We start from the raw sequence: 15,343 nt of genomic DNA on the forward strand, positions 1-15,343 counted from the left end.
TTTTAAAGACAACTTTTATTGTTTTCTTTGGCTCATAACAATATTATCCAACTATTGTAAAAACTTCACAAAAGCTACAGAGTGGTTTAGTTCTTACCAATCTATGAGTAAAACTGGAATCTAGATGTTTTGTGCCTTGCTTTTGATTCCCTTTTTCCTCTAACTAGGAATCCTCAAAAAGGTATATTCTCTGTTTCAGAATAGGCCTGTTGTTGCTTGTTACCATGGCTACCAAGGCGGGGGGAGGGTTCAATAATCAAGTCCGAACTCGGGCTGTTGTTCCTGAAAGCTTCACTGAGGTGCCACTTCAGCTGCAGTGTCTATAATGTCTTGGTACTAGGAAGGTTGGAACTTGATTTCTCCTTCTCAGTACCGAAGGTGCTGACACTTTGCCATGCAGGTGAAACTGTTACTTGACTGCTGCATCTCAGAGACGGTTGACTATGGAATGACACGTGCCATGCTTAGTTAAGTGGTCCCATAGTTATGTTCCTTTGATGAATCTGGTCCTAGATTTCCTTTTCTTTTATGCTGAGTTTTGTTCTCAAGGACACTCTTGTCTGCTCTGTCTCCAGTTCAGAATTGCTGCTCTCAACTCCTTTCTTCACTGTGAATGTATCTCTGTATGTCTGAACCTCAATAATGCAGAGTTCAAATTTGTGCCCAAAGAAGCTCCTTATCCCCCATGTAATTAATAATGAATAATCATCCTTTGCGATCGAAAAAATAGAAAAACTGGACTCCACTTACTGAATAGCCTAATTGTTTTTCCTAATTTGCACCATTATCTCTGTTGTCTTTAATAATAAATGGCTCACCACTATAAAAGATAAAGCTTGTGATTACTTTTGCTAATCATGAAAAACTTCTGAAGCACATAGTTGGGTTAGCAAGTCCTGCCAGCTAATGTATAGTTTGTTCTTTCAGGGAATGTTTTATGTTATGCTTTGCCAATGCATTAAAGTAAGTTAAACTGAATTGTACATAACTCAGGTGGAAATTATTGAATTTACTATTTCTCCTGGATAGCCTGAGTTTTATTTTGCCTGACTGTATCTGATATTACTCTGCTGCTTTACTTGTATAGACATAGTCTGTGTTTTTTGAGAAAAGTGTTCCATGAGTAAAACCTGGGTACAGACAAATGAAAGTTCTTTAGTAATAGTAAATAAATGCTTATTATGCTTTTGTTGTAGATTCAGATAAAATAATTTTTTCATAATGATACCTGTCTAATGGGCAGCAAGGACTGGTATTTCAAAGTTCTTGATTATTTGTAAGCTATTTAATCTGACAAATCAGATGTTATTGTTTTGTCATGCTTACCTTTATCATAGAGAAAGTGCTAGAGATTAGTGTTAAAAAGATTTTTTTTTGCTTTGAATCAAATCTACAAGGAAATACACATATTTTAAACTCATCACACATATGTGAAGAGAAACATTAAGATCTTTGAATAATCATTTTATTGACAAATACAAACTTAAAATGTTGGTGATAAAATATATCGATATTTAATACAAATGAGCGTAAACAGTAATTCTACAGCTGAGAAGACATCTCAGTTTTGTTAATCTTGGTGATGTCTTCCCAACCATGTCTAATCTTCAATATCTTCTTCCTCAAGCATGGCAGGAATAATATGCTTTTACATATCAGGACAACAACTGGAAGAAAAACAGCTATCATAAAAGTTGGAGGTGTATACCATACAAATTGTTTTATATCTATCCACTTATTCCAGGCGAAAATCAATGCGTGTATTGTGCCCAGTAGAAGGGAAACAATTCCTAACTTGCTCTGCAAAAGAAAAACAAAATGGGTGAAGACTGGTTCAGTAGGAGTTTATCCCATCCGACCTCATCTGGATATGCTCTGGCTGCTTGGAAATCCTTTATCTATGATGGTTTTCCTATCACATTTCTCAACAATGTCCATTCATATCTTTCTACCCTTTGTGCATGTCCCCCTCACCTTACATTTGGGTAATGTTCTTTTCTCTAGGCTATCTAAGGGAACAAAATCCACAGCCTTTCTTTGCATGCAGGTGATCAAAAATCCTGTCTATTCTTTCTCTACCATTTTGTTCATCTCTCTTAAATGACATTTATTTTTTGGGCTTTATCTCTTGTATATTTGTCTTAATTCTGCTTATCACAAGCCACCTAAAATCAAGGACTGAGTCTTACTTATAACAGGATCCCTGCAGAATCAACACAATGATTTGCACATTTTAGATGCTCAATTAAATATAGGTAGGTTAACTGAAGATTACAGAAAAAAATAAATTTGGCTTCAGTGATCTTTATCAATTGCAAAGTTGACTAGTGTGATTCACTCTGATTTTGATAAATTAATAATGAAGTGAATGAACTTGGCCTATGTTTTAAAAAATTGAATATTCTGATAAAATGGAAAAATGTGAACATTGAACACTGAACATTTTGTGCAGACATTGAAATTTTTTCAATTATGGATAACTGAAATTTTTTCAATGTCTGCACAAAATAGATCTGGAGATGTGATGAAACATTTCAGCTTGCGTTGGGGTGCTTTGTCACTACACAGATAAAATTGCTTAAAAATAGTTGCGCACCTATGTAACCTCAACAGTGTTCTGGCAACAGCACTTCTATATAACTTCTGACATCTATTCACTTTACTGGAAATGGTCATTGGCCTGCCAGAACAAATCTAACTCACAATTATTCAGCCATATTCTTAAGTCCCAGTGAATATAATCAATTAGCTAAGTTTATGTTTTAAGATGTGAATCTCCATGGTAAATCATAGTGTAACCAGTTCTCAGATATTAAGTGAAACATTTCTAGGTTTCTGGTTTAAACATACATGTTATTGGTTGAAAATTAATTTTACCAAATGTGTATTGTATACTTATTATGGGCTAGGTTTTGTGCATATTGTGGAATGAGCTCAGTTGTCAAGATGCAGTCTTAAATTCCTAATTAAGTCCAAAAAGTGGTGTTCTCCATATGTGTAACAGGCAGAGTAATGTATGAAGAAAGCTATTTAATGAAGATCAGAGAACTCCAATGGCTCTCAGGCTAAACCTACAAAATCAGGAAATTCTGTGAGAATGTGGTACCACCTCTAAGCCACACTGGAAGAATTCAGATGGAGGCATACTTTCCAGCCTAATCAGATGCCCTGACAAAGTGCTGGAGTATACGTGTGGACATGTAGAAGGGATAGTTGGGAATGTCTGACTTTGTGGAAATTTCCAAAGATGTCTACCCACAAAAGACAAATGGGAGTGCTTATGACTGAATTAAATTTAGTCCTTTGAATCTTGTCAGACAAGGATCCCAAGTGAATTGTGGCACAGCACTTTTTTTTTTTTATGGATAATCTACCACCAGAAGATAAACTTTGGTAAATCTAAGATAGTTTTAAAATTCCAAGACTATTTAGAAACTTAAATTGAGTAAGCTATATAAAATGTAAGCTGGAAAAAGCAGCCTTTGAAATTACATACTAGAATATCTTTGGTAGATAAAACACTATTATTTCAAGGAGAGAGCTTTTGCTTCTGGATAGTGCTAAGTTGTGTAACATAAAAGGCATTACTAAATTCAGGTGACAGGAAAAAGGAATATTTTTATTTTCAAAGAACTAATAAACCATGCATATTGGATTCCTAAAATATCACATTAGATGGGTAGCAAATTGTTTAACAAGTTTCAAATATTAGAATCAACAGGCGGAGTGTGGTGGCTCATGACTGTCCGAGGTGGGTGGATCATTTGAGGTCAGGAGTTTGAGACTAGCCTGTCCAATATGAGGAAACCCCATCTCTACTAAAAATACTAAAATTAGCTGGGCATCGTGGTGGGCGCCTGTGATCCCAGCTTTTCATGAGGCTGAGGCAGGAGACTCACCTGAACCCAAAAGGCACAGGTTGGAGTGAGGTAAGATCATGCCACAGCACTCCAGCTTGGGCAAAAGAGTGAGATTTCATCTCAAAAAAAAAAAAAAAAAAAAAAAAAAAGAATATTTTAATGACTTTTATTTATGTCTAGGAAACACTTGTTCTAATTAGAAGCAATAGGGAGAACAACAGGAGAGCACATTATTAACTGAAACAAGTGCAACATCTTTGCTATTGAAAAACATTTGTTATTTTTTATGGGTAAAGTCAACATATTTGTTATTATAAGTGCAAAAAGTAGATTTATTTCTTAGAGTTATTTTATAGATTATTTACCTGAATATACCGAAATTCTCTCCATGTCAAAGAGTCACTCACAGATGGAATAGATGTCACAGCCAACAGAGCCAGTATTGCCAGTCCTACAATTCCCAGAGACACATAAATCTCCATTCTCCAAACATCATGCTCAATCCAGGCATCTTCTTTATTTTGTTGGACCTACCAGAGGGTAAACACAAAAAGAAGGAATGCAAACAAGAGTTATTTCCTGAATGTGAATCTCCTTCTATACTCTTCCCTGTGTCTACTATGAAGCCCAGAAACAGGTCTCCACACATGTATGACTTTTTCTTTCTTTTTTTTTGGTATTTTTCTAAGACAAATGACATAGAAGCTATCACTTTTCTTCTTGAATGCAACATTTCCATAATATATTAATTTTCTTTTGAGGTGGAGTTTCGCTCGTTACCCAGGCTGGAGTGCAATGGCGCAATCTTGGCTCACCACAACCTCCGCCTCCTGGGTTCAAGCAATTCTCCTGCCTCAGCCTCCTGAGTAGCTGGGATTACAGGCACGTGCCACCATGCCCAGCTAATTTTTTGTAGTTTTAGTAGAGACGGGGTTTCACCATGTTGACCAGGATGATCTCGATCACTTGACCTCGTGATCCACCTGCCTTGGCCTCCCAAAGTTCTGGGATTACAGGCTTAAGCCACCGTGCCTGGCCTAATTTTCTAAAATTACTTGGTTAGAACTGTAATGTGCATGCTTATTAAGAAGATAAACAAGGAGAAGATAAGAACGATCAGTATTAAAAAGTAATCTTGTGAAGGTGGCAGAAATTTGAAATGTGGCCTTGTTCATGAATAAAATGTTTCTTATGTTGCTAAAGTTGTACCTTATTTTCAGCTTAAAAACGCTTCTCAGTATAAAACCGACTGAGAACAAAGCCCTAGTGAAAGTATAATAAACATTTAAAAATATATGAAATTTTCAACATTGAGTTTCAACAGGAGTTAGGGTATTAATATTACAATGAGAAATGATTACTTTGTTAGGTGACTTAGACTTTTTATTTAGTAACAGTGTCAACATTGTCATCTTACCTGTTGATATGCCCAGTTGAGCAACTTGTATCTGTAGGACCGCCTCATTGGGTAAGACAGACTATAAAGTGCATGCAGTACAGCAAAAAAGAAACTGAGAAGCCCAAATTGCTTTCTTGTTAACATCCACCTGTCCAGCCAATGTGGAAACTTCTTATACTTGGTTCCATTATGAAGTTGGACAATTGCTGCTATCACACCTGGCAGATAAACCAATGCCAACAGAGTGATGGAAACCATTGGCAAGACTTTGTTGATGACCAGGATTGGAATTTTATAAAAGTACTGTTGATGGGAAGTTGCTAAAGGGTGAATTACTTCCCTCACAAGAGTGTAAAGAAAACTCAGAGATGCTATAATAGCAGCTATTTTAATTGGCAAGTGCCATTGTGGAAAGAGTTTCTGTGTGTGCTGAAGTTCTGAAGGGCAGTCAAATTCATTAGCATGGGCTGTTGGGTGCAAATGCAAAAGCGAAGGTCTTTTTAGCATGCTGGTCTCTCCTGTGTCCTTATGCTACAAAGAAAAAAGAAAAGAAGATAAACATCTTAAAATTGAACAAAACAATGGGATATCTCTTTAATTACTTATTGCTCAAGCATTACGCTTCTCACTGAATGACAGCACTCAGAGCGTTGCTTTTGAATACTGGTTAGTTGAAGATAGCATAATCTATGTGGCACTGAAAGATTTTTGTCTTTAGGACAAAAGAAATACATGCTTCAGACAAGAAAGTAAACTTGAGAAATGCAATCATTTCATTTTATGCACATTGTTACTTTTATAAAGTATATGCTTATAATTTCTTACTTATCCCGATTAAAATTATTAAGATTAAATAAATAATTTCTGCTAAAACTTCCATTGAGATAGTTTGGGAGAGTTTGGAACCAAAATTTTCTGCCACTTTTTCAGTCAAAAAATGTAGTAAGAAACACTTAATCCTGTGGTTGACCAAAAGTAGGACAAGTGATTCTTACCCAAAAGTAAATTTTTTGGTTTTACAGTGAATCACCAACTTACTAGATGATCTCTTGGTAAGCTGCCATTGTGTCTATGACAAAAATGCTTGCTAACAAAATTACTGTTGTATGAGCTTTGATGACTTTTTTTTAAAAAAAAAAAAAAGGTTAGAAGTATAGACTGTTAGAAAGAATTGGAAGGGCCTTGGGGATGATCTGGTCCAAGGCTTTCAGGGCTTAGACTAAGACCCCAGATTTTCAGTGACTTATTCAAGGTTATTCAGCTCAGTTCCTGACAATCAGTCAAGGTACTATTTCTCTTACATGTACTACTCTGTCCTTCACAGTATCAGCGACAGTAATCCAAGTCCAGATATCAGCAGACTAGGGTGAAAAATCACTTCATAACACTAGGAGATACAGAATGGCATCTGAATTATGTTTATAGATGTTGATTACTACTTATTATTGTTATTATTAATATTTTACCAAATAATCATCTTCTTCTAAATTTCTCCTAGGCTTCATTTTCCAAAGTTCTTCTTGTCTTGTGATGTCTTTTCTGCTTTCCATTAATTCTATAAAATAGTATGGCTTCAGCTACCTGTAAAAATAAAAATAATTACTTTCATGTCTATTCTATTTATGATGTGAATGTTTGATGGAACTATATAAAAAGTTTACTTGTTTAAAGACTAGAGTGGCAAAGTACAATAAAAATTCAAATAGTGACTTATTTGATAATGCATTTAACTTATAATGCATTTAACCTCACATTATAATCTGTAAGCATTTCAAACCAATGCCCTCTTATCAATAGTAACTGCTCTTCTTTATCCACTTATTTGGTCAATGAATATCCTAGGTGTCTGTATGGATTACAAAGGGTTATATGTTGCCTTTTACTTTAGGAAGATGTAATTTTAGGTTTCCATCTGGAGGAAGGCCAACTCCTGTCAATGGCAAATATAATTAGAAATGCATTATATTGAGAGTAATAATGTCATCAATGGAGGCTGGAGATAGCTGATATAAGATTAATGTTCAACAGAATTTTGGGGTTGACACTGAAGTCTAAAACAATATTTTCAGAATGCCATTTTTCTTTTGGAGTAAGAGGTTGGTCTTTGGAAGATGTGAAGATGTGAATTGCTAGTATGTTTCCAGTGGGAGTGGTGAATTGTGCTGGATTAATGATGTGCCCAGTATCTGGTCAACCCCATGGAAAATAACTTTTCAAATTTCTCACTTGATAAAACAATTTTTTCTTTAACAAACTTACAGATCCTCATCCAGGATTGGTGTAACATTTTTTAGGGAAAGGAAACATATGTCACAGTATTATTGTTTTTATTAGTTCTGAATTTATTCCCTGAGGGACACATCTTCAATTTATACTTTATGAAATTCAATGAGAAAAACAGAATAGATATACAACAATTTGATTGACAGAAAACAACTCAAGTGTTTCTGAATTTTAGAACACGTAGTACTTTTTTAGGTGGAAAGCTGTTTCTAGGAATAGTTTAAAATACAGTGATGTGTCGCATAACATTCTGGTCAACAACCGACTGCATATGTAACAGTGGTCCCCTAAGATTATAATGGAGCAAAAAAATTTCTGTTGCCTAGTTTTTATAATACTATACTTTTTATCATTATTGTGAAGTGTACTCCTTCTATTTACAAAAACAGAGCTAATTGTAAACAGCCCTAAGCAGGTCCTTCAGGAGATATTCCAGAAGAAGGCACTGTTATCATAGGAGAGGACAGCTCCATGCCTGTTACTGCCCCATGAAGACCTTCCAGTGGGATAAGATAGAGAGGTGGAAGACAGTGATATTGATGATCCTGACCCTGGGTAGGTCTAGGCTAATGTGTGTGTTTGTGTCTTAGTTTTAACAAAAATCTACAAAGAAAAATAAATTAGAAATAGAAAAAAGCTTAAGGAGCAAAAACATAAACAAAGAAAACATTTTTGTATGGCTGTACAATGTAACTGTTTTAAGCTCAATGTTATTACAAGAGTCAAAATATTAAAAAGTTAATAAAGTAAAAATGTTACAGTAAGTTAAGGGTTATTATTAAAGAAAAAATTTTTCAATAAATGTAGGGTAGCTGAAGTGTACAACACTTGTAAAGTCTGTAGTAGTATACGGTAATGTTCCAGGCCTTCACACTCACTCACTACTCACTAACTGACTTACCCAGAGCAACTTCCAGTTCTGCAAGTTTCATTCATAGTAAGTGCCCTCTACAGGTAAACAATTCTTCTATCTTTTATACTATATATGTATGTTTCCTATACCTTTTCTATGTTTAGATATACAAACACCATTGTGTTTCAGCTGCCCACAGTATTCAGCACAGTAACACACTATACAGATTAGGAGCCTAGGAGCAATAGACTATACCATCTAGCCTCTGTATGAAGGAGGCTGTACCATCTAAGTTTATGTAAGTACACTCTATGATGTTTCCCCAACACTGAAATTGGCTTACAATGAATTTCTCGGAATGTATTCTGTAATGAAGAGACAAATGACTGTTCTTGAAACATTCTCCAAGTTTTAAAAGTTTAACCATAACAATGAATAAAGAGGAGTTGCTTTTATATAAGCCAACATTTTCTCTGTTGAGATGCTCTTGGAACATTTTCCAGATATTATCTATTTCAAAATTACAGAACATTTATGATGTGGATATTGTTGTTTTAGTTTGCCCACATTCTCTTCTGATTTAAAACATTTCCTCCATTTGGAGAAATGCCCCTCCTCCCTCCAGTATGATTTTGGGAGGCTGCACAAAATTGTAATGCCCATCTTCTGGTCACAGAAGTGGCTATATGACTCAGGTCTAGCCAATGAGTTTCCTATCCTCCCACTGATTGGCTTAGGGATGGTACACAACCCTAGTTAACCCATAGTCATCCTCTGAAATTTATATATGGAAGTAGAAGGGCGAGATGAGATGTCTGACATTTTGTTAAGATAGGACAGTATAAGCCTGCCATGCTTTTTCCTCCTTGTTGTAAGAAGAAAGATATTTTCATTAGAACAGAAGAAAGCCAACATGGAAGCAGAACAGGAAGTGGAGAAAGACACAGAAGAGTCCTGGTGGCATATTTTAGTATTTAGAGTCCCTGAGACTAGATCCTGAATTTTTCAGTTACACAATCCACACATTCCTTTTTTGGTTTACGCTAGTGTGATTTGGGTGTTCACCACTAGCATGTACAAGTATTCTGAGTAAAGCATATGCCAATCATCAAGTGTTTATGAACCCAATTCTGTGGTCAACAATAAAGAGGAAAAACAGAAATGACACTCATACTTGCTCTGGAGGAAAGGACACTCTATCTCCTTAAGAAGCATTATGCCAAGTCATTTGGTGACTTAACTAGCTGTATTAGGCTGTTCTCACACTGCTATAAAGAAATACCTGAGACTGAGTAATTTATAAAGAAAGGAGGTTTAATTGGCTCATGGTTCCATAGGTTGTACAGGAAGCAAGGCAACATCTGCTCCTGGGGAGGACTCTGGGGGTTTACAGTCATGTTGAAAGGTAAAGTGGGAGGAGGCATCTTACATTATTGCAGTGGTCTCCAACCTTTTTGGCACCACGGACTGATTTCATTGAAGACAATTTTTCCGAGTCGGGAGAGAAAGATAGCGTTCCAGGATGGAACTGCTCCACCTCAGATCATCAGGCAAAATAGTTAGATTCTTATAAGGAGCACACATCCTAGATCCCTTGCATGTGCAGTTTGTAATAGGGTTCATACCCTTAAGAGAATCTAATGCCACGGTTCATCTGACAAGAGGTGGAGCTCAGGCGGTAATGCTCAGGCTGGCCTGCCACTCACCTGTTGCTGTGTTCCTCACAGCCCAGTTCCTCACAGAACACTTACCAATACCATTCTGCGGCCAGGGGGTTGGGGACCCCTGCACTAATGTGACAACAGCACCAAGGGGCGATGGTGTTAAACCATGAGAAACCGTTCCCATGGTCCAATCACATCCCACCAGACTCTAGTTCTAGCTTTGGGGATTATATTTCAACATGAGATTTGAGGGGGAGACACAGCTTCAAACCATATCACCAACATAATGGTTTGTGGGGTGGGGAAGGAGGTGCTAGGATGGAAGTGTCACCTACTGTAATCAAATATGAGAAATAATTCATTATGTTTAGAAGTTGTTTTAACTTTGAGAGTTTCATGATGGTAAAGATGCTAACAAATACATCTATGTTTATTCAATATGAATTCATTAACTATATTGGGAACAACAATGTAAGGCAGGGGGAATACAAGGTTAAATGAAATAAAGCTTCTTCTCTGAAAAACCTTGAAGTCTGGGAGAGAAGGCAGGCATTTCAACAAGTAACTGCATGGTAGAGCGATGTATCCTAGAAGAGGATAAAGTTTTATAGACAGATGGTGGCATGGGAAGGGAAGCAGAGGAAAAGGCTGGGGCCTGTGTTTTAGACCCAGTCCTGGGGTAGCTAGCAAGTTGGCAATGTTTGCTGACTGATGGTCACTACAAAGAGAGTCTGGGTGGAAAACCAGAGCTGCCCTGGAGAGGTTCGCAGCCACTTGTCTGCATGGTAAAGAGACCATGCTTCAGAGCAAAGCCAAGGAAAAGCCCATGACAGTGAGGGAGCTTGTTGACTGTATGGCCCACAGTCAACTCTGAGCCCATAAGCCAGGAAAAAAAAAAAGACTGAGTTAAATAAATTTGTTGGTTTCCATCAGACATTAACCAAAATGCAATTTTCGCTCTACAGTAAAATCTTTTCATAAAAAGAAAAATAAAACAACATAGTGTTAAAATGTTAGGCACTCCAGAGTTCGACCCAAAGTTCTCTAACTTTCACCCCCTTTTAAAAAAGTGAAGCATATTTCTAATGCGACTGCTGTTTAGCTGTACCAGGATGGCCGCCCTGGTGTTCCTAAATATTGGCACAGCCCAACTGACTCATGTTTATGTACCACAGCTGAGAATATGAAGAAACCCAATGACTGGAATACATCTGAGTTGCATTGCATTTCCAACCTTTTATACTTTCAAGTACACACTCGTTTTACATTTAATTACGTGAAGGCAAGTTTGTTTTTTCACTGTGCTGTTTTTCCTTTTCAGCATTGCTTTCCCTCTGTGGTTAACATTCACGTTAAATGAATAACCTTTTATTACATGTCAGGATGTGGAGGGAAATGTGTGTGTGTGTGTGTGTGTGTGTGTGTGTGTGTTTTTACAAAAGTAAAGTAAGAAATAAAGTAAAAAAAAATTTATGTCTACAAACTCCTTTCAGTGGATTTGACCAGAATTGCATATTTAAAGCCTTGATTGACTATTTTGGAGGAAACCCGAACCCCACCCAGATCCTGAAAGAGTAGGGCCAGTGTTCTAACGACTAAAAGGGAAAACCTCTGTTACTAGGAACCCGAAGCCGAGAAGTAGCACGATTTTAAGTACCGTGCGCCAATCATTCGTCAACGCACAGCAAACTGGCGACTTTGCCACGTTAAAACACTTGATATCAAAACCCAACCTGAGAACGAACTTAATAATCCATCACAACCTTAAGCCCCTAGAGAAAAGGCTTCCTGTGACTCTTCCAACCCGCCGCCCTGCCACAACCGAGCTGAGCTGGAAGACAGTGCGTCCCGGAGCGGCACATAAAGGGAGAATTGAGCAGTGCTAGCCTAGGAGCGCCGCCGCCCCGGTCCCGAAAAGGCGTGCGACCCGCTACACCCCTCTCAAGACTGGGAGCCGGCGCCCAGCCTTGCAGGGACACGCGGGCGGACTCGAGGAGGAAGCAGCCAGTAAGAACGATCCAAGGGACTCACCCACTCCTCGCCGTAGCTTGATCGTGAGTCTCGGCTGCCGCTGCTGCCGGGAGGTGCCGACTCCACGCGGAGCCCGAGCCTCCCGAGCGCCGCGTCTCCACGCCTGCTGCAGGCTCCGCCTCCAGGTCAGTTGTGCGTCCAGCGCCACCTGCTGGCGCCCGGCCTCCGAGGGTTCGGGACCGTCCTCAGAGGCCTAGGCAGCAGGTATACGACTCCTCAAGTCGCACCTCGGCCTCTTCCAGGTTCCTCTCAAATGCACTCTGCTCTGCCCGTTCCGCACCCTCCACCCCTTCGCCTTTTGTTTAATCTCTAATAAGTAACGTTTATGCATTTCTCTAGAGCAGTGATTCTCAAACTTTAGCATGTATCAGAATTCCCTGGGTGCTTATTGAAACACCGATTGTCAGGCTCAGTATGTTTGGCACGGAGCCTGAGATTCTCATTTCTAACAAGTTCCCAGGAGATATGGAAGCATTCCCAGGTCACACTTTGAGATGGGTCGTTTAGAGCTTACAAACCATCCTACACGTTAGCTTATTTAAAACCTAACAGCCCGTCGTGAAGTGTCTGTGATTTACAGTTTGAGGAATCCGAAGCTGAATTTCTGAGAGTGACTTGCTCCCTGAATTGTTTACGTTGTGTACCTTTAATGGCACAAACCCCGCTCCCCAGCCGAAAAAACCCCTAAACCCAATGTTTCCCGGCCCTCCCTTCCTTGCCTCAGCTTTTAAGTGCAGCTTTCCATATCCTAGCTCAACGAAGTATTCCAGACCTAAGGAAAAGTTAACTGTTAATATTTCAAAGTTTTAGAAAAAGAACTTGAGCGGAGGAGTTACTTCTCTCCCTTGGAACCAGCCTCAGGATAGTGTCTGAGACATGAATTGCAAAATTCTGGGGATTTGGTGTACAACATTCTCAGGACTAAGCTGAGTAGAAAATGCAAAGAAAAATAAACGCTCAACCACATTTTCTGTGATTGTTTTTTATTCACTGTGAGAGCACCAAAGACTTCATGTTTTAATGTAAGCATTTTCTGTAGTCATTGACTTTCCACGGATAATTTTCAAGCCCTTTGAAGATTAAATTACCATGGACTGACACCTTGTGGTGGAAATAGAATCTTACACTCGTTTCTAGTGAAACTAGAAAATAATTAAAAAGTTTTAGAAAAATAAATCTGCTTAATCTTTGTTGTGTGTGTATGGCACAGACTGCAAAGAATTAAGACTTGTTAAGTGTGTCTAAGCATTGTTGAATTTTAAAAGTGATCATAGGTCTTAAATGGTCACATAAAACAATATGCTTTTATTGTTTAACATTTGGTAGAAAAAAGATCATTCTCTTTTTTACAATCTATTTTCCATATGAAAAGGGCAAAGAATTATTATTGTGTTAACATAATAATATATGTTAATAGTAATGCAGCTAAGTATAGCAAGCTCCACTTAAAATTGCTTTTCCTTTTCTAATTAAAACATTAAAATCAAACCCCAAATATTTTGTTTTGTAATTAGATTTTAGCAATTTTATTTCTGCATTTCTTATAAAAGTTTCTTTTTGCCCAATAGCTTAGTGTGGAGAATAAAGTATGTTCCAAAGTAAAATGATTAAAAGTGTGACATTGTTTACGAGTTAGTTTGTAGATATTGTAAGAGCAACACAATATTAAATGAAGAAAAACATGTTACTAAAAAGCTATTATTGAATTGCCAGGAGTTAATATCTCATAGATGAACTATCTGCAATTTTTGCATATAAATAACCTGTAATTTGAGATATGAGATACATAAAAATTTCTTTTGGTGGGGGGAATACAATGCCTGAACATCTCAGGATGCTGAGTCACTCTTTAGCACACACACACACACACACACACACATTTTTATTGTGTTTTAGGTTTTGGGGTACATGTGAAGAACATGCAGGAACATGTTGTGTAGGTACATACATGGCAATGTGGTTTTCTGCCTTCCCCCCCACCTATATCTGACATTTCTTCCCATGTTATCCCTTCCCAACTCCCCAACCCCTGCTTTCCCTCCCCTAGTTCCCCCCTACAGACCTCAGTGTGTGATGCTCCCCTCCCTGTGTCCATGTGTTCTCATTGTTCAACACCCGCCCATGAGTGAGAACATGTGGTGTTTGATTTTCTGTTCTTGGGTCAGTTTGCTGAGAATGATGGTTTCCAGGTTTGTCCATCTTCCTGGAAAGGACACGAACGCATCGTTTTTTATGGCTGCATAGTATTCCATGGTGTATATGTGCCACATTTTTCTTATCTAGTCTATCATCATTGGGCATTTGGGTTGGTTTCAAGTCTTTGCTATTGTAAACAGTGCTGCAATGAACATTCGTGTGCATGTGCCCTTATAATAGAATGATTTATAATCCTTTGGATATATACCCAATAATGGGATTGCTGGGTCAAATGGAATTTCTATTTCTAGGTCCTTGAGGAATTGCCAAACTGTCTTCAGCAATGATTGAACCAATTTATACTCCCACCAACAGAGTAAAAATGTTCCTATTTCTCCACATCCTCTCAGCATCTGTGGTCTCCAGATTTTTTAATGATCGCCATTCTAACTGGCATTAGATGGTATCTCAATGTGGTTTTGATTTGCATTTCTCTAATGACCAGTGATGATGAGCATTTTTTCACATGTTTGTTGGCCTCATATATGTCTTCTTTTTAAAGCATCTGTTCATGTCCTTTGCCCACTTTTGAGTGGGCTTGTTTTTTCTTGTAAATCTGTTTTAGTTCTTTGTAGATTCTGGATATCAGCCCTTTGTCAAATGGGTAGATTGCAAAGATTTTTTCCCATTCTGTGGGTTGCCAAGTCACTCTGATGACTGTTTCTTTTGCTGGGCAGAAGCTGTGGAGTTTCATTAGGTCCCATTTGTCTATTTTGGTTTTTGTTGCCAATGCTTTTGGTGTATTAGTCATGAAGTCCTTGCTTATGCCTATGTCCTGAATGGTTTTACCTAGATTTTCTTCTAGGGTTTTTATGATGTTAGGTCTTCTGTTTAAGTCTTTAATCCATCTGGAGTTAATTTTAGTGTAAGGTGTCAGGAAGGGGTCGAGTTTCTGCCTTTTGCACATGGCAAGCCAGTTTTTTCAATGCCATTTATTAAACAGGGAATCCTTTCCCCATTGCTTGTTTTTGTCAGGTTTGTCAAAGATCAGATGGTTGTAGATGTGTGGCATTGCCTCTGAGGCCTCTGTTCTGTTCCATTGGTCTATATCTCTGTT

General features: G+C 38.0%; 1 protein-coding gene across 3 annotated transcripts; it reads right to left on the reverse strand.

Annotated features, from left to right (window-relative positions):
* Positions 1 to 1,443: 1,443 nt before the first annotated feature.
* Positions 1,444 to 12,188, reverse strand: STEAP1 (STEAP family member 1). 3 transcript variants are annotated; one of them, XM_017975377.4, is made up of 5 exons: positions 12,091 to 12,188; positions 6,726 to 6,840; positions 5,278 to 5,790; positions 4,226 to 4,390; positions 1,444 to 1,667 (listed from the first exon to the last, which is right to left on the reverse strand). In XM_017975377.4, exons 2-5 carry the CDS (start codon positions 6,807 to 6,809, stop codon positions 1,656 to 1,658), a joined length of 774 nt encoding a protein of 257 aa, XP_017830866.2. In that variant the 5' UTR covers positions 6,810 to 6,840; positions 12,091 to 12,188; the 3' UTR covers positions 1,444 to 1,655. The 3 variants fall into 3 exon arrangements, with proteins under 3 accessions (XP_017830866.2, XP_035109787.1, XP_017830865.2); XM_035253896.3 differs by having other exon boundaries at positions 1,444 to 1,682; XM_017975376.4 differs by having other exon boundaries at positions 1,444 to 1,800.
* Between the last annotated feature and the right edge of the window lie 3,155 nt (positions 12,189 to 15,343).

Source organism: Callithrix jacchus, chromosome 11, assembly GCF_049354715.1.
Source record: "Callithrix jacchus isolate 240 chromosome 11, calJac240_pri, whole genome shotgun sequence".
Taxonomy (NCBI): Eukaryota; Metazoa; Chordata; class Mammalia; order Primates; family Cebidae; genus Callithrix; species Callithrix jacchus.